The sequence below is a fragment of the Delphinus delphis genome, chromosome 6 (genome assembly GCF_949987515.2).
Source record: "Delphinus delphis chromosome 6, mDelDel1.2, whole genome shotgun sequence".
Taxonomy (NCBI): domain Eukaryota; kingdom Metazoa; phylum Chordata; class Mammalia; order Artiodactyla; family Delphinidae; genus Delphinus; species Delphinus delphis.
Window position 1 is genome coordinate 49,725,154 of NC_082688.1, and position 24,325 is coordinate 49,749,478.

Consider the following 24,325-nt stretch of genomic DNA (forward strand, 5'->3'; position numbering starts at 1 on the left):
TGGGCTGTGGGGTGGCAGGCTGTCTCATGGGTCATTCGATGCCGCACTGGACATACCATCCTCTCCCTGCTGCCTTCCAGGAGACGATGATGGACCACCCTCTGAGGACCATTTCCTACATTGCAGACATCGGGAACATCGTTGTGCTGATGGCCCGCAGGCGGATGCCCCGCTCCAACTCCCAGGAGAACGTGGAAGCCTCCCACCCATCCCAGGATGGAAAAAGGCAGTACAAGATGATCTGCCACGTCTTTGAATCTGAGGACGTAAGGGCGGCCTCCCTTCCATGTGATCTGGGCTGCCCTTGGGTGGCCAGGTTCCCTCTAGTTCTCAGAACCTTAATCATATGTAAGACAGATACTTATTGAGCACTTATTATGTGTCAAGCACTGTTCTAGTGCTAGGGATATAAGGCTGAGTAAAATAGACAAGACACTCATTGTAAAGCTTGTAGAGAGAAAATAGATAGATAAATATACTTAATACAAAGTTAGGTAGTGGAAGGTTTGATAAGGAAAAACTAGGTCAAGGGATAGAGGGGCCAGGGGCTATTTCAGGTAGAGTGATGAACAAAGTCCTTTCTGAGGTGACATTTGAGCAGAGACCTGAGTAGAGTTGAGAGTGAGGAAAGAGCAGGTGCAAAGGCCCTGAGACAGGGGCCTGCTGATAGAGGTTGAGGAAAGGCAAGGAGGCAAGCCACTAGAGAGGACAGAAGGGTGGGAAGAATTCAGCCAGACCCACAGGGGCCCGAACAGGTCTCACCTGGCCACTAGGGCATTTGGGGAGGACAGTTCTTGAATGTGCAGGACTGCCCTTTCCTAACAGGAAAGTTAGCATCCCTGACCCTTCCCATCAAATGGCAAGAGCACCAGCCACCCACTCCTTAGCAAAACCAGCTGCTCCTCCAGTCACAAGGCTAGTGATCCCTAACGCCCATCTCTCCAGGTGATAAGGTCAGCAGAGGAAGTCAGCGTACAACAGAGGTGGGGCCCATTCTTCCATTCAGCCTTCTTACCCAGTTGTCCCTAGAACTGCCGGTGAGAACACCAGGCTTCAAGCTGTGTTAGCATCGTGCTTCCCCCAAAGCTCGACAGGCCTTGGAAACTCGCTCTGGGCCTTGCTTTTTTTTTTTTTTTTTTTTTTCTGGCCAAGCCATGAGGCTTACGGGATCTTAGTTCCCCAACCAGGGATTGAACCTGGGCCCTCGGCAGTGAAAGCACAGAGTCCTAACCACTGAACCACCAGGGAATTCCCCCCACGATGGTTTTGAACTACAGAGCCTCCCCGAGAGGGCCGTGTTGGTGCCGTTGACTGGTCTAACTTTTCCTCCTGCCACAGTGGAATAAGCTGTATTTCTCATATTGAGCAGGGAACCCTTATATACTTAAAGAAAATTGCCTACAGTAGCCTTGGCTCCTTAAAAGGGGCCATTTTTCTCCAGAAGAGTGTTCATGCAGCTGCTTTAAATGGCCTTCCTCTGAGAAGTTAGGAGTCTGAGGCGAGCTGCTTTTCTCCAGGGAAACAGAGCTGACATGGCTGTAGCCACAGACAGGAGGAGACGCTTACACTTTTGTACCATCTTTTACTTGTCTGGTTCTCTAGAAAGCAGTCCCAGGGACACGGTCACTGAGAAGGCAGAGAGCTTGAAGCACCTGTCCTGGCCATTCTCCCCGCTTTTCCTTTAAAACTGAGGCCAAACCTGCAAACTGGGAGAAAATGAGTTTAGAAGGTTCTCGGAAAGTTCCAAAGGAGTTACATTTAGAATCTTAAGTTTCATGTGTTCTGCAGGCCCGTGAAAAGGTGGAGTTAGCTCTGCTCACCAGACGTGAGGGGCCCGGTACAACCCTCTGTCACCTCCCTCTGGCTCGGTGCTCCTAAGGAGGGCTTTCTTTCCCTTGGGGCTCCTTTGGGTCTGTAGGGGGAGATGATGAAGGGGAAGAATGAGGAAGCAAGAGTGCACCTGGGCATCTTACTGCTTTGCTTCCAAAGCCCAGGACAGAAGGGGGAGAGCATGGGCTGCAGAACTGGGAGGACCGTTTGTGGATCCCGTCTCCCGTTCTACAGAAGCTCAGGCTGTGCAGCTGCTGAGCTTCTGTAGAACGGGCTGCCGTGCGGCTCAGGTGGACACGGCAGAGATATAAGTAGCCTGTGTGTGTTTGCCCGGTGCATCCACACGTGACGGTCGGGAGGACCGCTGGCCGTGTTCTCAGACACACTTTTTTTAGTTCGTCTGTTCACACCAGCCTCTGATGCCCTCGGTGAGGCCTCGGCAGGAGGCAGCATGGTGGTCCTTGATGTGACTTGTGGCATGTGACGTCACCAGGTCCTCAGAGTGAGAAAAGTTGAGCATTTCTTTCCCCACCGCCAGCCACACAGGAATTTCTGATAACACAGTTAATTAGCTGCTTTCAGCAAAAATTACCAAAGGTAAGGAAAGGAGGAGTGCAGATTAGAGTTGTGTGTGTTTGAAACATTGCCCTAGAGCTTTTTGTTGTTTTACGGGCTTTCTACCCACTACTATTAGAGCAGCAGTCCCAGTGGTGGGCAGGAGGTGGGCTCCGGAATCAGGCTGCCAGGATTCTCAGCCCCCATCCCCACCCCAGCTTAAGCTCTCAACCTCGTTTTCCTGATCTGCCCAATGGGAGCAAAGAAAACAGATCCGAAGTCTAAGAGCTCTGAGAAACAAGGGATTTTTGTACTCAATTGGTTGATAAACCTGCTTTGAGCTGCCATGAGACACTTTATAGGATTTGTCCAGCTTACCGTGAATCTTACACATTTGTTGCAGGAACGTTACTGTGTTTAGGCACTTCTCCAGGCTCTAGTGGGGTTTTTACACAATGTATGATAAATGCACCCTGTTACCTTTCTAAAATGTGAACATTTCTGAATTCTGAAACACTGCCTTCAGAGCTTAGGATGAGTGCTTATGGACCAGTCATACTTACATCTTAGACTTGCTGTGAGGATTTATGTGACGGTGCTTCTGCAGCATTTAACACAGTTAAATGGTGTCTCAGTTGCTGGTGTCTCTCCCAGGTTGTAATGTTGGTTAATTAATGCAGGGAAAGGTTATCAAAGCCCAGTGCAGGAGAAAGAACAACGGAAGCAGAGTTCCTGTCCTGTGAGCGGTGTGACCTTCCTTGAACAGGTTCCTTCACGTCTCTGGCCGCAATCTCCTCACCTGGAAAATGCATAATAATTTGTAATGTCCCATCCGTAGATAATATGAATGAAATGAAATTCATAGATAATGTAACCTCCCTTTTTGAAAAAATTTTCACAAAATAACCAAAGTATTGCCATAAATGTAACACAAAGGAGAAATAAAAGGAAAGCAAGCTAAATAAAATAAAATAGGTTGATAGACACACACTCACACACACATGCAGAACCACCATGCTCTACGGCCAGTGTGCAGGCTGATGGGAATGTGATTTACTGGCAACCCACATCCCACGAATAGCATTGATGCTGATGATTTTCCAAAGTCATGAAGCTTACTCGTGGTAAAGTGTTGGACAAAACAAAATACCGTCTTCTCTCAATTTACGGAATAGTTGTATTCTGGGACTGTTCAGTGTGTATTAGAGCGTGCAACTAAAGTCCTGTGTTTTTATATAAATTATAGTTGAGTCCCAGCCTTTAGACACAGTTGTTATATGTACGTGAAGGTCCGGTGGGATATTTGAAAGTTGTGCAGGATGTAAAACAGCTCGTCCCGTGTAGGACTGTCCTTTGCACGGCAGTAGGTCCAGCATCTCTGACTCCTGTCCATCAAATGCCAGGAGCTCCATCAGGACCATTGTCGTAGACAAAATTGTCCCCACTAATTTTGAAAATGACCTCTAGCAGGCACTGCTGCCCCATGGCGACCCACTGGGCTAGCTGCTGCCTAGGGCTCTGTAGTCCTGAGGGACCCAGGTCGCCCACCAGCAGTGCTGCCCTGTTGACCCCATCTCCCCTTTCCGGCTCCTCTCCAGGCTCAGCTGATTGCACAGTCCATCGGGCAGGCATTCAGCGTGGCGTACCAGGAGTTCCTCAGGGCCAACGGGATTAACCCCGAAGATCTCAGCCAGAAGGAATACAGTGACCTGCTCAACACCCAGGACATGTACAACGACGACCTGATCCACTTCTCCAAGTCGGAAAACTGCAAAGATGTAGGTACTTCCCAGAAGCTGTTCTCTGAGCTGGGCCAGCCAGGCCCACCCGCGATAGAAGTGAAGGCAGAGTGGCTGGGCTGAAGAGTGAGCTCAGGCCCATCTCTGTCTCACCTCACATGAGGCCCGATAAAGACTGCAGCCGAGGGCCGTGGCCAGTGAGATAGGGCGTCGTCTGCTTCCTGCAATCCAGAGCTGACTTTGGGGTGGGTTCCAGAGGCAGACGGGACCTGGACCCTGCCCTTTACCAAGCCCACAGTCTAGGAAAGGGCACAGAAGATTTTAGATGATGGTGCTGGTACAGGCACTCGTCAGAGACAGCTGTACTTGGCGGATTGGAGCCGATCTCGGCTCTCAGGTCTCAGATGATAAGTGCCGTGCTCCCCCAGGGACCGAGCTCTGCAGGAGTGTCTGGAGGAAAACGGGGCCATCTGATCTGGTCTGAGGTCTGAGTATTCTTTGGAAAGTGTAGAGGAGTGCAGAGGGCTGAGCCAAAGTAACAGAAGTGTGAGGGTCCGAAAGCTCAGGAATTGTCTGGGGAGCCACGAATGAGGCAGCCAGGCTGCAGCAGGGGTTGTGCATAGGAGAGGTTGTGAAGAGGCCAGTACAGGCTTTGGGTCAGAACTGGAGGGCTTGAGAGTCCAGCTGTGGTGAGGGGCCTGGACTTTATCCACTAGGTGTGAGAAAGTGATCTTTCTATCCACTAATGAATGTTAAGTGTCCTAGGCTCCCTGGAAGCAGAGCCTGAGATGGGAATTCTTGTACATGGGATTTGGGGGAAGGGTGCACCCAGGAAAAAGTGAGTGTGGGCGGCAGGGTGGTGGGGATGCCAGGGAGGAATGTGGCCTTGCTGGAGATGAGCATCATTCTGGTCCAAAGGGAAGCTCCAGCTCACACATCGCAGGACGGACCTTGTCCCACCTAGAGCCAAAAGAGCTGGCAGGCCTTTGTAGGCTGTACTAATCAGTCATTGACACCAAGGTCAGACGGAGGTGTGTTAGTGTGCTTGGGCTGCCGTAACAAAGTTCCCCAGACAGGGGGCTTCAACAACAGAAATGTATTGTGTCACAGTTCTAGAGGCTGGAAGCCCGGGATCAAGGTGTCCACTGGGTTGGTTCCTTCTGAGGGGGAAGATCCATTCCAGGCTGCTCATTTGCTTGTAGATGGTCATCTTCTCCCTGTGTCTTCACTCTGTGCATGTCTCTGTGTCCAAATTTCCCCCTTTTGTAAAGATACCAATCATATTGAACTAGGACCCACCCTAATTATTTTATTTTAGCTTGACTGCCTGTGAAAAGCTCTTATCTCCAAACAAGGTAATATATGCCATGGAATATAGAGAGGACAGGACGCATTTGGGTTGGAGTCATCAGGGAAATGTCTGTCATGCTTAGTCAAGACAGGAATAGGGAAAATGCTTTGATTTCTGTTGCTACCCTGGATGGTTGCTGATTCAGGCTTTCTACATGTTTTCCTCCTTTCAGGTCTTCATAGAGAAGCAGAAAGGGGAAATCCTAGGTGTGGTGATTGTGGAGTCTGGCTGGGGATCCATCTTGCCAACCGTGATCATAGCCAACATGATGCACGGAGGCCCAGCGGAGAAATCGGGGAAGCTGAATATTGGGGACCAGATCATGTCCATAAATGGCACCAGCCTGGTGGGCCTGCCTCTGTCGACCTGCCAGAGCATTATTAAGGTAACTGGAGATGGGAAAAATCAACCCCTCTTGTAGACCTGAAGTGATATGAAGTCATTAACATTTGAGCGTATTCTAAGTGTCAGGCACTGAGAAGGACACAAATACAGAAGGCATGGACTTGCACTTGGGTGGTTTACCATCAAGTTGCCATTTACCAATTCCTCCCTGAAATTGTTTTTTCAGGGATGGTATATCTGGCTCACATAGCATCACTCACTAACACCATGCCCTCGCAGACATCACTAATCAATCACAGCATTCTGTCCCATTAAGCCCCCACTCAGCCTCAACAGAATTTTCCTCAGCTCCGTAATCAAGACAATCACTTATAGTCAGCTGGGTGTTCTTGAGATGACTTGCCATCCCTGTTACAAATCATGGAAATGCTTCAGATCCCAGGGCACTTTCCTTTACTGTGATCCAGGTGAGTGTATCCTCCCCAGAGCCTGCGTAACATGATCCACACATGCCACGTAGAAGGAAGGAAACTGGTACAGTCTATATACTCCTTCTAAAACCTGAACATAATTACTTCTTGTTCAGCCTGAATTGATACTGTTGTGTGAGGCTGAGAAGAGCTACTTAAAGGAAAATTGAATATGAGTATTTGAGGGCAAGAAATTAGATTTTCTTAGAAATGAAGTATCCATGTGTAGTCTCTTGAGTGCATTGGAACTCACTGATTGCATGGGAAGTAGGAACAAGTATATTTTTCCTTCACTACAGTATCTGTAGACCCTGCCAGCTCTGTACCAAGCAGTGTGGTACAGGCAGACTAGGATCCTATGACTTTCTTTGGTTCCTTGGGGTTTCCTGAAAGACTGTTAACTAGAATATAGCTCTGTATGTGTGTGTGTGAGAGAAAGAGAGAGAGAGAATAAATGTGAATTTATAGAATAGTTATTCTAAGCAGAAGAAAATCACAAAAGAACATCCTTGGCCAAGGGCCCTGGGATGGAGGGGAGGTCAAGGTGAGTGTATAGGCCAGACATGTCTACCTCGTTGCGTTTTTTGTTTGTTTTTTATGTTATATAGGAATTCACCTTTTTTTCTTTCTTTTTCCTGCTTTTTTTATCAGTATTTTTTATGAAGTATGGTTGATTTATAATGTTGTATTAATTTCTGCTATACAGCAAAGTGATTCAGTTATATATACATTCTTTTTTTAATACGTCCTTTTCCATTACAGTTTATCATAGGATATTGAACATAGTTCTCTGTACTATACAGTAGGATCCTGTTGTTCATTCATCCCATATATAAAAGCTTACCTCTGCTAACCCCAACCTCCCACTCCATCCCTCCCCTAACCCCCTCCCTCTTGGCAACCACCAGTCTGTTCTCTATGTCTGTGATTCTGTTAATGTTTCATAGCTAGGTTCATTTGTGTCACATTTTAGATTCCACATATAAGTGATATCCTTTGTATTTGTCTTTCTCTTTCTGACTTACTTCACTTAGTACGATAATCTCTAGTTGCATCCGTGTTGCTGCAGATGGCATTATTTTGTTCTTTTTATGGCTGAGTAGTATTCCGTTGTGTATATGTACCACATCTTCTTTATCCATTCATCTGTCAATGGACACTTAGGTTGTTTCTATGTCTTGGCTATAGTGAATAGTGCTGCTATGAACATAGGGGTGCATGTATCTTTTTGAATTATAGTTTTGTTGGGATATATGCCCAGGCGTAGGATTGCTGGATCATACGGTAATTCTATATATTTTTAGTTTTCTGAGGAACCTCCATACTGCCTTCCACAGTGGCTATCTGACCAACAGTGTAGGAGTGTTCCCTTTTCTCCACACCCTCTCCAGCATTTGTTGTTTGTAGAATTTTTAATGATGGCCAACCTGACTGGTATGAGGTGGTACCTCATTGTAGTTTTGATTGCATTTCTCTAATAATTAGCAATGTTGAATATCTCTTCATGTGCCTATTGGCCATCTGTATTTCTTCTTTAGAGAAATGTCTGTTTAGGTCTTCTGCCTATTTTTCGATTGGGTTTTTTTGTTTTTGAGCTGTGTGAGCTATTTGTATATTTTGGAAATTAAGCCCTTGTCAGTCATATTGTTTGCAAATATTTTCTCCCATTCTGTAGGTTGTCTTTTCATTTTGTTTTGCATGTTTATTTTTTTTAAGTTTGTTTATATATTTTTGGCTGGGTTGGGTCTTCGCTGATGCGTGGGGGCTTTGTCTAGTTGCGGCGAGCGGGGGCCACTCCTTGTTGAGGTGTGAGGGCCTCTCATTGCAGTGGCTTCTGTCGCTGCAGAGCACGGGCTCCAGGTGCACGGGCTTCAATAGTTGTGGCTTGTGGGCTCTAGAGTTCAGGCTCAGTAGCTGTGGCGCTCGGACCGAGTTGCTCCGTGGCATGTGGGATCCTCCCAGACCAGGGCTCAAACCCCTGTCCCCCGCATTGGCAGGCGGACTCCCAACCACTGCGCCACCAGGGAAGCCCTGCCTGTTTATTTTTAATGAAACAAATCTAAATCCTCATAAGATAATCACACCCAGAAAGAAATAGTCCTTTTTGGGCTCATTTCTTTTTGTTATAAATAAATTCTACCTCTTGCTTAACATACATTAAAGATAAGATTAAAGGTCCTAGTTTGAACATGTATATTCATTCAAACATGTTTAATTGGGCTTCTGTTAGCCTGAGCTGAACTGTGAAGAAGCCAGAATGAAAAAAATAAAAATTTAAAAAGCCAGAATGACAGTATGCACATGGAGGATAATTTATAATTGAAAGGGTTCAGTGGGCCCTAATGGCAACATAGAAGTGAAATGCTAAGAGCATTTGGAGTGGGGGAGCGGAAAATCTTACCTGATTTTTTTTTTTTTTTTTGAGGTACGCGGGCCTCTCACTGTTGTGGCCTCTCCCGTTGCGGAGCACAGGCTCCGGACGCGCAGGCTCAGCGGCCATGGCTCACGGGCCCAGCCGCTCCGCGGCATGTGGGATCTTCCCAGACCGGGGCACGAACCCGTGTCCCCTGCATTGGCAGGCGGACTCTCAACCACTGTGCCACCAGGGAAGCCCTACCTGATTTTTAAGGTGGGCCTTGAAGGAGGAGTTAGACTCAGGTGGATAGCAGAAAGGAAAGTGGCCTTTGGGAGTTTCTTCTGGAATTGATGGATGGTGGACTGGCTTTGTGTTGGGAGAGGCAGGTCTGAGCCAGCCTGAGAAGGCTGATCTGATGGTGTGATAACGTGCAGAAGCCAGGGAGGGCCAGGAGTAGGGAGGAAGGACCCACCCAAGTTTGGCTTCTCACTCACACATGCCAAGGTTCACAGATGCCCTCTCACACCAGGGAGCAAGTTACTTATTAAACACCGATGCATGTGTGAGAACTGTCGAGGGGCCATGGGAGCCAGAGATGCCTCAGACACAATCCGCACCCTAAGGAGCTTGGCCTCGATGGGGAGAAAGGAATGAAAGGACCGATAATAACAGTGACTGAGTGCTGTGCGCCTGGACCATTCTGAGAATGTGTGTGTTCACTCGCAGAACCCTACAGCAGCCTTCTGTAGGGTAGGTACTATTGTGCAAGTTAGGAAACAGGCACAGAAAGATGATATAATCATTCGAGGTCACACAGTGTGTCAGTAGTGCAGCCAGGTCACTCGGCCACCCTGGTATCGTTCCAGCGGTGTCTGTGGTCAGACCCTGGGGCAGTGGTTCTCAACCTGGGGGATCTTGACCCCTTGACCCCCCCGGGCGTCATTTGGCAATGCCTGAAGACAGTTTGGGTTGTCACGACTAGGGAGAAGGAGATGCTACTGGCATCCAGTGGGTGGAGGTCAGGGATGCTGCCAGATATCCTACAATGCCCAGGACAGTCCCCACAACTAAGGATTATCCAGCCCAAATGTCAATAGATTGAGAAAGCCTGACTGCGGGAGATAGTTCAGGTGTGGGAGAGAAATCTGGAGAAAGGGAGGTCGGTGAGGGAGGGAGGGTGGGGCGGGGTAGTTGATCTACGTCTGGAAAGGCTTGGGGAGGAGGAGCCAGAAGAGAGGATAACTTGAGCGCAGGTGGGGCTGGGGCCTGGGTGGGAATAAGCAGACCTTCCTGAGGACTGGCAAGACTGCATGCCTGAGCCCATTTACACACCTGCCCGGCAGTGCCCAGCCCTTGGCACTGGTCACCTCCCTTCCTCTTCATAAAAAACAGCCTGTGAGGGAGGGTGATGGCAAATGCCTGGTTCACAGATGAGTCATCAGCTACTCAGACGGTGCAGACAGCATGCCCAGGACACCCCAGCTGACAGAGTCCAGATCCCCGTCCACCCCTCCCTGCCTCTGCACAAAGAAGGCAGACGAGGTGAGGGAGGCTGTGAGTGACCCATGGCCTGCCTTCCCCTGGTACCACACGGGGACTGGTCTTCTGCCCAGTGCATCACACATCAAGGTGGAAACACTAGCGCAGGGCGCAATTGGCGCACTGTCTGAGCAGTTTCCTAAGGGGAAAAGGTTTGTTTGCACGAGTAGCTGACCTTTGATGTCTATAAATGGAGTCTCTCTGGAATCGGAAAATTAAAAGGCCATGTGGTGATGAAAGAGATGTAATTGATGAAGATGGAGAGGAAGAAAGCCAGCACCTCTGTGGCCACCCTCGGCAGAGAAGTACTTAGCAGGCAGGCCCCAGCTGGGACACAGCTGCCCTTTCTTAGCACTGCAGGATGCGCTGCCTTGTCGAATAGAAAAGGGTGATTGGCCCTGTCCCCTTCTCCCCCCACCCCGAGAATCTTCCTACTGATGCCAGCTAGAATTGCCAGTACCGAAGAAGGCGTTTAATGGGTTGTCTCCTTGTTTTTAAGTTCTGTAAAAACATCTTTTTTGCCTGCCCCTGAGCAGGTACTCACACTGCCCTACCCTCACCCCTAGGCCCCCGCAGGGGGGCATTCTGGGCTTCTTCAAGGCTTCCCATCAGTATCGCTTGTTTCAGTGTTATGTCAGTGCTCCTTGCGATGAATTTAGCGAGCAGCTCTCATCCTGGAAAATCAGTGCTTAGCAAACTTTGATTGAATCACCCAGGGATCTTAGTAAACTGCAGGTTCTGATTCGGCAGGTCTGGGGTGGGCTTCTGCATTTTCAACAAACTCCCCGGTGATGACATCGCCAATAATGGGCTTCGAGTGTTCTGCATCTTGCCACTTTAATGCATGTTGACCTTCTCTCTCCCCTGGTTATAGGGAATAGAGTATGTTTCTAGAATAGATTACAGGTATTGAATTATTTTCTTTCTTCCCTAGCTCTTATATTTCCTGTCAATAGTTCCTAAAGCATAATTATTGGTAGGCAAAGCATGTTAGCAGACCGCCTGTTCGTGCCATCGCCTCTACGGTCCTGCCCTCCAGATTTGTTTTCTTTTTGAAACTAGAGCACCGCTTCCTTACCTTCCACAGGATCATCACGGGTCTGTTTCCCGTTGCTGTAGAGACCATTCTGGCTTCTCTCCTCTCCCGTTCCCTCTTCCCTACTCTTTCCTCCCACCATATTTCTTAATTTGCTACACCATTCCACTGTTGTCATGGGGACGAAATGACCATTTATTTAATCGGCACCTCCAATAAAGTGGCAGCTGAGAAATCCGAGTTAATGGGACCCAACTTGAAGCATTGATGGGGAACAGCAGAGCAAGTGCGTGGCCTGGTTGTTTCAGATTTGCCATCTCTCTGGGCTTCGTCTTGCAGCAGATATCCCCAGTCTAGAAATTCTTTCACTGAGGGACAAATCAGCATCTTAAATCAATGTACACAAAAGAACCCACCGGAGCGATGTGGACTTTTTGGGTAACAGAGAAAATAGAGTCATTCTCTTGCTTTTCAGGAGCTCTCCAAGGTTTTCCTGTACCTCACAGACATACCTGAACAACCCCAGTGTTTCATAGGTGCAAACATTTAAAGCGGGTAGCTCTATCTGGAGGGTTGTGTTTCTGACAACATGCTCCTTACTTTCATCATCCTTTGCTCTTGTTTCCCACACACTCCTGGTCTTGTAGTTTGTGATGTGGGGAGAGAAAGGGGAATGGACTCTGGCTGCCCTGCCTGTGCCCTCCCCTGAGCTCCCGGAGGCCTGGCTCCACCAACTCCCAGCGCCTAACACACGTGTTGGCACATTGCAGGTGATCCATACATATCTACTGATTGAGTGATAAAGAGGGGGCTCTCAAGGGAAAAAGAAATATATGCACGAGTGGTATCTGAGCAACAGCCCCAAAAGAGAAGCCGATTTGTAATGTTAGAAATAGCTGTTTCTGAGCATGATGGTTGAGATGTGGTGTTGTCAGCAGACATGCTTAGGAAAGAATAAAAAATGCATAACAAGGGCTGAGATCGTAGCAATTAGAAGTGGAAGAGCTCTTAGTAGGTTTCAGCATTTGTTTTGAAGATGTGGTAGACTGAGGTAGAAGGTGGAATAGAGGGTCTAAGACCCTCCGGGCTGTGGTGGAGGAAACACAGCTGCAGCCCAGGTCTCCTGACCAAGCAGAGGCCTTTTCACCCAGCCCCGCTGGTCCCACTGTTAGGGGAAGAATTCCAGCACATACCCGTGGGCATGGGTGACGGGACCTGCTGCTGTGCGGCAGGCCCGGACCTCCGCAGACTTCCTTCACCCCAGGAGAATCGCCCTCGGCACATTCTGTTGCTCTCATTTGAAAACATGTCTTGAACCGGAGAAGTTTCCTAGAGCTGTTTCAGAGACCACGGAGGGATGCTGGTAACAGCTGCCTGCGAGTGCACACACGTCACCACAAGCCAAATCACAGCCGCTGGGAGGCTCCAGTCCTGCAGAAAACAGCAACTCAGGAGACTGAGGAAACAGCTGGGGGTGGGGAATTAAACTGACCTCCTCAAAACTCACACGTTGAGAGGACAAGCTGGAATCACCCAAAGGAAGTGGGGCAGCCAGGGAGCCAGAGCCCTGAAGTCTCTCCAGGTAGGCGAGTAAACTAAAAACACGGCCCCATGCAAGGCTGGGCGAAAAGGCTGGGGGCACAGCTTCATCCTTCTGTCACTCTCCCTGGCTTCTCTGTCCAGTAGGCTTTACTCGTGAATAACACACACCCTCCCATTGTCTATATGGGGAATCACGGTTTAGGCGAAAATGGTCTGGGTTTGAATACATATAGACCTGGGACAGAATCTTGCTGTGGGTGAACTTGGGTGAGTGGTGAAGCCGCAGTTTCCTGCTCTATAAAATGGGCATAATTAGAGCTGCCAGTTTGTCAAGGAGATTAAGGGAGACAGCTCCTGTGACTCCAGGTCGGTGCCTGGCAAGAGTCAGCGTGCAGTGACAGGTGGTTTGGCTAGTTTCGTCATCAGGATGGGTTTTAATGGACAGTGACCTTAGGGGTGCTCACACACATGGGGGTGGCTGACTGGGCACCAGGCCAACTGGCTCTCTGTCACCCTCCCCCTGGCCTGGCTAGCCCATGCTCTTATGGAGCACACTGGCCACAGGTATGAGTAGTAAACTGACATCTTTGACTCTGATCATCCCTGAGTGCATGTGAGTTCATTGTTTTGCGGCAGTGGTCTGTACCAGTTCTCAAAAATGGAGTGTATCGCCAGGAAGTGTGTATCAAGTCATCGGGAAGACTCATTAACACACAGATTGTTGAGTCCTACCCCTGGAGTTTCTGATTCTGTAGGTCTGGGTGGACCCCAGACTCTTGCTTTTTTTTTTTAATTGAAGTATAGTTGATTTGCAATATTGTGTTAGTTTTAGGTGTACAGCACAGTGATTCATTTATCCATATGTGTGTGTGTGTGTGTGTGTGTGTATATATACGTTCGTTTTCGGATTCTTTTCCCTTATAGGCTATTACAAAATATTGGGTATAGTACCCTGTGCTATACAGTAGGTCCTTGTTGGTTATCTATGTTATGTATATAGTAGTGCGTATATGTTAATCCCAGCCTCCTAATTTACCCCCTGCCCCCACCCTGCATTTCTAACAAAAGTGTCCTGGTGCTGCTGGTGTGGGGTGTCCCCACTTTGAGGACCTGTTGGCCGAGCATAGGGGCCAAAAAAGCCCCTATCCATCCCTCAGTCTAGAGTGTATCCTCATTACTTAGAAGCGAAAGGTGTGTGGGTCCCTCCTGCCACTCAGAGGGGCAGGTTACACTCTTGCCACAAATTCTGTTGGCACCAAAGTCATCTAACACCACTTTCACCTCTCTGCTTGCCAAGGTGCTTGTGAGGAAGGCAGAGGCTCCCTTATCCCCGTCCGGACCCCACTGAGCCTCAGACGAGGCAGGTTTAATGTCCACGTCTGCGTCCTCATCCGTAAAATGTGAAGCAGAAGACCTGACCTCCCGCAGAGGGAGTGTTTGCAGACTGGTCGGAGGGTGACAGTTGGCCACAGCGGTTGTGGAATTTACAGATTTCTATTTATAGACTAAGAGGTGATCACCCTTCGGGCTGAAACGGATTTGTCATTGTCCTCCCAGGCCTCTCTTTCCACTTCGCCGATAGAGGGCACACACTGGACCGGTCTGTGAATTGATGGGGCAGGGGGGTGAGGGGGCCATCTCCAGGGGATACGACGGACTTGGTGGAATAGAGCCTACCTTTGCCTGTCCCTCCTCTGCTGGTGGAGAGGCTGTCCACTCACCCCACAGTACCGTCTTTTAGGAAGAGCTTCTCCCCTCAGCTCTGGCCCTTTGGAGGAGTGGACCTTGGCAGGCCTGGCGCTGTTTCCCAATCAGCTGGCCTCGCGAGCTGGGAGTGCAGTGGGACAGGCATCAGACGGGAGTGCTGAGTTCTCCCCGCCTCAGCTCTCAAAGCAGGGCCTCCAGCCACAAGCGGTGTGGCCTCTCTACCCTGGCCCTTTCCCTGTGTGCCATGATGGAAGCGGGCTGGAAAGCACCTGCTGTTGGCCATTTGGTCTGGACCATCTGGCAAGTGGGAGTTGCCTGAGGCAGAGCACGCAGGCTGGGGAGATGTCGGGGGGCGGGGAGAGTTCATTTCGGGACTGAATTACTTTTGTCTGGCACCTTCCTCTTGGGTGAGGCTCACAAGTCGGTGGCGGGACCAGCAGGAGAAGCAGCTTCCCACCGCCTGAATGAGGGAAAGCGTAGCTTTGTGATGATTTTCTAGGGGTTCTCCTGTGCAGACCCGGGCTCTGGTCCCTGCTGAGCGTGTGTTCAAGGGGCAGGAAGACAGGCCTGAGCTCCGCTTAGATCAGAGTGGGGTGAAGGAAGCTCTCTAAATAGGCTCAGAAACCAGATGGAGTCCCTCTTTATCTTTAAAAACCAATTTTGCCTCTATACTCCATTCCAATTTAGAGGGAGGGACGAGTTACCAGGGAGCATGAAATCGGACATGACCATTAAGCCCTATTTCCTCCTACTTCCCTCTCCACCAGCGCTGGTCCTACCACCCTATTCATTCTCCCAAGGCGGCCTTCACTGACTGCAGTCCTGCCTCTGTGCCCTGCTTCTCCCCAGATGCTCGTGGGAATGTCGATAAACTGTAGAATGCCTAACAGGCAGAGAGAATGGGGAAGCAGGACCACCAGGGGCGAGAGACAGCAAGCCCTGATGAATTGGGCTGTTGTGTGAATTAGTTGTCCTCTGTTAGAAAACGAGGAAATGCTACGATTATGCGTTTCAGAGAAAAAGTTCCTTTCGTGCTTGTCTCCCACCTGACCAGGAGAGAGACTGTGCATCCTTCATCTTTCAAGCCAAAATGCACATGTGGCAGTTTTCCTCTTAGCTGCACAGACGATCGCCTTTTTCAGATGCCTTGAATGCAGCCCGTTTCCCCAAATGAAGACATTGCCCACAGAAACTGGTCTCTGCGTGGGCTTAAAGGGCTCCATGTAAACCTAATGGTTTTCTCCCCTAGGTTGACAGAATCTAGCTTGGACTGTCCGACGCAGGCGCTATCAGGCTGGACGCGGGGCACTGTGGAGTCAACGAAGAAACCGAGGCTCCGTGCAGCATCTTTTGCCTTTGGTGCCGTCTGCATTTCTCTCTTGTTGGCATCAACGGTCATCGAATCCCCTGTGCTTTATTCACATTTCAGGGCTTGAAGAATCAGGCCCGGGTCAAGCTGAATATCGTGAGGTGTCCCCCAGTGACCACCGTGTTGATCAGGAGACCAGACCTTCGCTACCAGCTGGGGTTCAGTGTCCAGAACGGAATCGTAAGTGCAACCCCACACCTTTTCCAAACGTCTGACACACGAAACCGTGGCCCAGGGTTTGGGTTTTGGGGCTGTTCTTGAAAGCTGGTCATTTTCCAGAAAGAATCCAGCAAGGAAGGGACGAATGGTTGAAGGCAGACTCACTTCCTCCATGGGCAGAGAATTCTGTGCCTTCTGTGGGGGAAGAGAGGGACCCTCCCAGATCCATGGGCCCCAGAGCCCAGCGACTCTGTGATGCGCAGGGTGACCCTCCCAGCTGCCAGCTTGAGATAGTTTGAGGTACGCACCTTCCCAACCCCCCGCCAGACAGCAGCTTCCCAGGGCGGTGGGCGAAGAGCCCTGGGGGCTGGGCTTCCAAACCCTTGGTGATACCAGTGCAGCCCAGGCTGAGAACCCAGCCCTGTGGGTTATGCCTGAATGATCTCTGCCTTGCCTTTTTAACCTGAATTTGGCACTTGGGAGAGAAAGAGTATTTTCATCACCTGGATGTCTGCCTTCAAATACTTCCTTTTTTTTTCCCCCTTTATTGTGATAAAACATACACAACATTACGTTTGCCATTTAAACCATTTTTAAGCATACAGTTCAGTGCCTTTAAGTACATTCCAAAAGTGGTTGTGTCCATCAGTGCTATTTCCAGAACTTTTCCTTCATCCCAAACACAAACTCCATAGTCAAGACTACTCCCTTTTTGTCCTGGTTTGCCTTGTTCTGGACTCATAGTAGTTCTGGGCTTTGGTGACAAATCTGTAACCTTCTTGATATTATAGATTTTGGATGTGCCCTCCTTCTCTCTGCATTCATCTTTGCAGATAGGAAAACCCTATTCTTTTTCCTCCCTTAATTTTTTTTTTTTATAAATTTATTTTATTTATTTATTTTTGGCTGCGTTGGGTCTTCGTTGCCACGCATGGGCTTTCTCTAGCTGCAGCGAGCGGGGGCTACTCTTCACTGCGGTGCGTGGGCTTCTCATTGCGGTGGCTTCTCGTTGCAGAGCACGGGTTCCAGGCGTGCGGCCTTCAGTAGTTGTGGCTCGCGGGCTCTAGAGTGCAGGCTCAGCAGTTGTGGCGCACGGGCTTAGTTGCTCTGCGGCATGTGGGATCTTCCCTGACCAGGGATCGAACCTGTGTCCCCTGCATTGGCAGCTGCATTGGCAGGCGGATTCTTAACCACTGCCCCACCAGGGTAGTCCCCTGCATAGGCTTTTAAAGAAAGGTACACAGTCAGGAGTGAAAAAGTCAGCTCTGTAAATTCAAACCATGTTCTTTTGGGAAATTCCGATTGCTTTGTGTGTGAGGTAGGGGTGGCTATAGCCTGCAGCACTGAGCCCAGAGCCCTCCCCCAGCCTGCAGCCTCTGCCCACCGCAGTGCCTGGCTGCACTGAGACGAAAACCAGCCATGTTATCATTTCTGCCAGAGGGAGTTTGAACAAGAACCACTGAGTTGGGACAGCCGAAGGGAGCTTCTGCCTTCTAGCTGGCCACACTTTGGAACACGAAGTGGGGTTCTAGCAGGTTCTAGCCCCATTTTAACTCAGGTAACTGTGACCCTAAAAAGTGGGCTGCTAGCATTACACAGTTCAGTGTTTGAGTCCCAGATAATACTAAACTGTGTTACACAGGCTGACAGTTTGAAAACATTGGCAGCTCTGTGACAGGCCCAAACAGCTCTTTTTACCAAGAGCGAGCTGGGATGAAAAGTACTCAGAATTCACTGTGCCGCGAAATCCAGTGACGTGCTGCGTCCCCTGTGCAGAGTGAGAGAACAAGGGGGCCATCTGGGCATCCAGAGTCCTAGCTCTTATAAAAAGGAACAAAGAGATGTAAATGTCCACAGCCTGACCATGGCAGCTCCTCAGAGATGACAGTGCTGGGGATGGGGGATTCTAGAAAAGATAGTCTCCCACCCCCACCCAGTTCCCTAGCAGGCGATGCAGGCCAGGGTGGGTAACTTGGCCTTTGACTCTGATAGATCTGCAGCCTCATGCGAGGGGGAATAGCGGAGAGAGGAGGTGTCCGCGTGGGACATCGCATCATTGAAATCAACGGGCAGAGCGTGGTCGCCACCCCACACGAGAAGATCGTGCACATCCTCTCCAATGCTGTTGGGGAGGTAAGGGAGAGTCGGGGGCTGGGGGTCCCCCTGGTGCGCTCGCCCCCTCCACGAAGCCCTCCTGAGTGTCCTTCCCTGTCCTCAGCACACCTCCACACTGAACAGTCTGTCTCGGACCAGAATTTAAACCTGGTAACGAGTGGTTATCTTAGAGCTGCTCCTCAAAATCCCGTCACGTCACCCTCAGCCTTCTCCTCTGGCATCACTTTCCCACCTCCTCTTTTTAGTTCTCCGATCTGGGCATCTTCTCGCCATAGCTGCCCAAGTTCTCTCCATTTTTCCCAGCTAATCCTGCCAAATGTGCCTGGAAGATTTTAAGTCAGATTCAAATCTAATCAACAGCTCCCCAGAGACAGTTCCCTGGTATGGCTGGGCAGGGGTCAGAACAGCTGTTCTGGGGCTGATTTCCTGCCGGGGAGGAGGGAGGGAGGCAGGAGCAGCAAAACCCCACAGCAGTCCTACTGTTTTAAGGGTTTTGTCCTTTTGAGAAAAAAAAAAAACAGGCCTGGTGAGAGCAAGAGCTTTTGGGAAATAAACCACCTTACCTGGTCTGTCAACCCTCACTTTTTAGAAGCCCATGGATTCCGTACTTCCTGGAGGCCGCTTGGGTCAGGCCCCTGTTAGGAATGGTGGGGGGATGAGGGGTGTACCTTCAAAGGCGTCCCACGGCAAGAGGTGCCGCCTCTCCTGCTAGCCCTGGGGCAGTGCCCACACAGCTCTCATAGCCTCGGTCCCCCCGCTAAAGTGCGTTTCTGCCCTCAGATTCACATGAAGACGATGCCGGCTGCCATGTACAGACTGCTGACGGCCCAGGAACAGCCCGTCTACATCTGAAGCCACGCCCCCGCCCCCGGGCAGCATGCATGGAGGACTCTCCTCACTTGTGGTTGTGTTTCTCGTGCTACATCTGTGTGCCCACTGAGACATTCCCCTCTCATACCCAGCACTCGGTTTGACACAGAAGGAAAAGAATCCACAGAGACCTCCTTCTCTGTCTCTCTCTAGTTTGGTTTTTTTGTTGTTTTTAACACCAGGGAAGTTTTGTATGCACTCCCTTGAGGCTGGAGAGCAGCCAGTATCCACCCAGAATCTGCCCAGGACCATCCTGAAGGGCCCTTGGGGGTCCTGAAGAGGGTTGTCACCGCTCAGGAAGGATCTTCCCTTCCCAAGAGGTGCAGACCTCTTAGAAGGAACGCCTAGGGGTGGTGAAGAAGCTGATTCAGCAGTGCCTATGATCCAACCACTGATCTCTGCTCTCTTCCAGTCAGTTTCTGGGAATATGGTAGTAACAGGGAGGACCAGCCCGTGTCTTTACGGATATGCCTGCCCACCATGTACGTGGGGCATCATACATTATTTCTGCCCAGAATTTCTGAGCCAACCTTATGCCTCTTCTGTAGTTTTAGTTTCAACATAATTGTGTTTTCTAATGCAAACCTTTTCACCCAGGATAGAAGGGGAACTGCCGTGGACAAGAATACCTTCGTGTTGCAGAGAACTGGGCGATTCCCAGGGCACCCTGGTTTCCCAAGGTTAGCAACCATTAGCTAAACACAGGCAGGTGCTTCCTGCCTCCTTCTACATCACACGTACGTACACGGTCTCACTTGCATATATTTCAGCCTTCCCTCCTCCCTTCCGCCAGTGAGGCACCCAGAGCCCCTGGAAAACCCACGTCACCTCCATGCGAGGCCCCTTCCCCCAGCAGGTGAGGCCTGCAGGGACTGGTGAGCCCTGTCTGGAGAGAACCGCCCCTCTGAGGCTGAGGCCTGGCCCTGCCAGCACCGCCTTGGCTAGAAGTGTTCTGGTAGACTCCCCTCGTGCCTCCACCTGACACACACATCCCACACTGGGAGTCTGGGAGCGATGGACTGTTCCCCTTGAAGATGAGGCCTGATGGAATCATGTTATGCTTCCTGGCCCAAGGTGGGACCAGCCTTGTTCTCCACTCAGGACCATGAGGCAGGATGTGACATTTGAGGGCCCAGAACAGTATCTAAACCACAAAACTAAGGGGACAATCATGACCTCAAGTGATGCCTAAGAAGCCCCAAATGTGTTCCAGAAACATCTTGCTGCCTCGTGGGCCTGAAAAAGCTTTTATTTGGTGTGGAACATTACGTGTTTTATCAGGTGCCTCATGTCCATGGGTTTTGTCTCAGTTTGGTGCAGATGTTTTAGTAATATGATTCTGAGCCAGTTTTCACTTACTCTTGGTCCAAAGAGCATTTTGTTTTCATGTGGGTGGGGTGTGGCTTGGATTGGGTTTTGTTTTGTTTTGCTCGTGACCTCTGCAAAGACAGGGGAAGAGAAACTAATATATTTTGTGATATTAATATAGTCCCTCTTCTCAACATCTGCGTTATTTATGTTGTGTCCATGGAAGTAGGAACCCGGTGAGCACGTGTTGGATAGTACGGATTTATACGTCGAATGGAGGGATTTCAGGGAGGGAGAAAGTGAATATGAAAAGGTTGGGAACAAGATACTTGTGCCAGAGAGCTGTGTGGTCAGTGCCCCTGGGATCTCTGTGCCATCTTGAGTTTTCTGCTTAGAGTCAGGAAAGCCGGTTGTTTCAGTGGCGTCAGTGGCTGGACTCCCAGTGTGACCGTGGGACAGGCCCTGCTGAAGAGTGGCTGTGCTGCCCGCATGTCCCCTTTAGGAAGGGGCTGCCCCTTCTCCAGGCTGGGCAGTCTGGGACCCCTGGATGACTTTTGAGGACACTTAGCTGAATGCTGCTGGGAGACCAGCCCCAAGGCTGACCCACTGCAAACGTGAGCCGGGAACCTCAGCTCCATTTACCAAACCGTGGTGTCTGATGACATATAATTAAATACTAAAGAGGCCTAAGTTCACCTTTCCTTTGCCAGAAGGAGCGGGTAAAATAGGAATGCAGCGTTCTGAGTGGTATTTTCAGGCATGAGGAGCCTTGGGGAGTCACTGGAGAGAGGCTCATGCCATCTGCTCCCAGGGTGACCGCTTGAGCCGCCTGCCCGAGGGCCCATTCCGAGCCCCCGCAATCGGCCAGGGGACGGGAACCCCACCAGCATGTCCCTGGGCAGCCTCCCACATAATTATATAAGGCTCTTCACCCAAAGGAGAGAAGAGACAGAATATACTTTCTATTGCTACTGCACAAAAATCTTGGGAAGTCTGACAGGTGCTGAAAAGGCCAGTGTGGTGAACTCTCCTAGAAGGCTAACATTTCAGCGTAAGATTACCCACCACGTACCTCTGTGTTCGTAAAAGTGGCTCCTCACGCCCAGATAGCGAATGTTTCCGGAGCTTGGTCCAGGTTCAGAGGGCTGTAGTGTATTCTTTTCCCTGCTCCCACTGGATGGAGGGAATCAGCCCACCTTTGGAAGTTAACCAAGGAGCCAGAATCTTAATAGTAACTGTTTTTGAAAGTCCCACGGGAAGTGGTGGTCTGTTTCCCTTCTGACATCCCAGTATATATAGTTACATATGTAAATATCGGAAACCCCATGTAATGGGGAAGACTATGTACAGAACAGCCTTCCCAAACATGGCCCCGGGCAGAAAGCCACTCTTGCCACTTGGCTAGGACATGCTGGTGACTCAGCTTTGGGGACAGATTCCTAGATCCGTCGACCCCTCCTGGTCCAGCCAGGATGCACCAGAACCCACCCTGCCTCTGCCTTCTCAAATGTGAGCATTTCAGGGAGCCACCATCAGCCTTGGGTTCACGAGAGGACGAAGCCCCCAGAGACCAATGCCTGGAGCCTGCTCCCCTCACTGGAGCAGCTCCTCCAGGCCTGGAGCCCATCACGGGGCACTGGACTCCGAGTCCCTGCAGCCGGGTCTGCTTTCTGAACATTGCCCATCAGCACTGGCCTCAGAGAGTCCCAGAGTAACCTACTACCTCCCCATCACTCCCACCACCCCTTTTCACACCCGTCACCCCGTCCGCATGCAGAAGAGACCCACCCACAAGCCCTTCTTGGGTCCCTCAGCCCAGCGGTGAGGCTGTTAACAATGTTTACAACCAAGGGCACCTCCTCTTAGGTGCGTTTACTCTCCCACTTACAAGGCCACTTGCTGGTTTGAGTTTCATGTCTGTCTGCTCCTTCCCTGGTTGAGTCCGACTTGAGCACACGACACTGATCTTACGTCCCGACCCTCCATCAAGGCAGTCGTGAGGACCGTGTGGGAAGGAAATTCCGTGTACATATTCAGCAGTCCCTAGAGTATGAACTTGTACTATTGTTCTGTAAAGAGGGTGAAATAGAGCTTATTGTAAAGCGCTGGGACAAGTATAGTATTGTATTTGTAACAATATGGTTCTTTGTATACACAAAACTCAATGATCTCTATATATAAATATAAATAAATATATAAATAAGATCTATATACACGTGAGCCTGGAATGTTGATGCCGCACACCCACTGAATGTACTTCCTCTGACAGTCTGGTCACCGGGCTGGCCCTCCCTCCCCTCCTCCATACCGTTTTGGGGGTTGTGATGTATTTAATGTGTTCTCTTCCTTTATTTAACTGAACGCTAATGTCTGTAAGAGTTGCTGCAACAATAAACAAGAACTTCACCTCTTGGCCTGGGCTGAGTGTCTTAACTGTTTCGGGGGAGGGACAAAACTGTAAGTGGGGGAAAGATGTCGTCGTCCCAAAAGGCCACCTCCTACCCATCCCGTGGGACCTGCTCACAGCCCAGAAACCATTTCCTAAACGGACAGGTTCTGTGAAACCAACACAGCTGTAAAACACAATAGGCTGTATCTTTTTGAATTACGGTTTTCTCAGGGTATGTGCCCAGTAGTGGGATTGCTGGCTCGTATGGTACTTCTATTGTTAGTTTTTTAAGGAACCTCCATACTGTTCTCCATAGTGGCTGTATCAATTTACATTCCCACCAACAGTGCAAGAGGGTTCCCTTTTCTCCACACCCTCTCCAGCACTTATTGTTTGTAGATTTTCTGATGATGTCCATTCTAACTGGTGTGAGGTGACACCTCATTGTAGTTTTGGTTTGCTTTTCTCTAATAATTAGTGATGTTGAGCATCTTTTCACTTACCTCTTGGCCATCTGTATGTCTTCTTTGGAGAAATGTCTATATAGGTCTTCTGCCCATTTTTTGATTGGGTTGTTTGTTTTTTGGACATTGAGCTGCATGAGCTGTTTGTATATTTTGGAGATTAATCCTTTGTCCGTTGATTCATTTGCAAATATTTTCTCCCATTCTGAGGGTTGTCTTTTCATCTCGTTTATAGTTTCCTTTGCTGTGCAAAAGCTTTTAAGTTTCATTAGGTCCCATTTATTTATTTTTTGTTTTTATTTCTATTTCTCTAGGAGGTGGGTCAAAAAGATCTTGCTGCAATTTATGTCAGAGTATTCTGCGTATATTTTCCTCTAAGAGTTTTATTGTGTCTGGCCTTATATTTAGGTCCTTAATCCATTTGGAGTTTATTTTTGTGTATGGTGTTAGGGAGTGCACTAATTTCATTCTTTTACATATAGCTGTCCAGTTTTCCCAGCACCACTTATTGAAGAGGCAGTCCTTTCTCAATTGTATATCCTTGCCTCCTTTGTCATAGGTTAGTTGACAGTAGGTGCGTGGGTTTATCTCTGGGCTTTCTATCCTATTCCATTGATCTATATTTCTGTTTTTGCGCCAGTACAATACTGTCTTGATTGCTCTAGCTTTGTAGTATATTCTGAAGTCAGGGAGTTTGAATGGTCATCATTAAAAAGTCTACAAACAACAAATGCTGCAGAGGGTGTAGAGAAAAGGCAACCCTCCTAACTGCTAGTGGGAATGTAAGTTGGTGCAGCCACTGTGGAAAACAGTATGGAGGTTCCTCAGAAAACTAAAAATAGAGTTACCATATGATCCAGCAATCCCACTCCTAGGCATATATCCAGATAAAACTATAATTCAAAAAGATACATGCACCCCTATGTTCATAGCAGCACTATTTACAATAGCGTAGACATGGAAACAACTTAAATGTCCATCAACAGATGAATGGATAAAGATGTGGTATATGTATATAATGGAATACTACTCAGCCATAAAAAAAGAACAAAATGGGGCTTCCCTGGTGGCTCAGTGGTTAAAAATCCACCTGCCAATGCAGGGGTCATGGGTTCGAGCCCTGGTCCAGGAAGATCCCACATGCCTTGGAGCAACTAAGCCCGTGTGCCACAACTACTGAG

At 49.3% G+C, this 24,325-nt stretch overlaps 1 protein-coding gene across 1 annotated transcript in view; it reads left to right on the plus strand.

Annotated features, from left to right (window-relative positions):
- The window catches only part of APBA1 (amyloid beta precursor protein binding family A member 1), a 240,059-nt gene extending 217,360 nt beyond the window's left edge, over window positions 1-22,699 (plus strand). The window contains exons 8-13 of the mRNA XM_060014643.1: window positions 81-266; window positions 3,984-4,163; window positions 5,648-5,860; window positions 15,900-16,019; window positions 17,991-18,131; window positions 18,894-22,699. Of these exons, the coding sequence (XP_059870626.1) occupies window positions 81-266; window positions 3,984-4,163; window positions 5,648-5,860; window positions 15,900-16,019; window positions 17,991-18,131; window positions 18,894-18,965 (912 nt within the window). The 3' untranslated portion in view covers window positions 18,966-22,699. The remainder of the gene's footprint in view (window positions 1-80; window positions 267-3,983; window positions 4,164-5,647; window positions 5,861-15,899; window positions 16,020-17,990; window positions 18,132-18,893) is intronic.
- The last annotated feature ends 1,626 nt before the right edge of the window (window positions 22,700-24,325 follow it).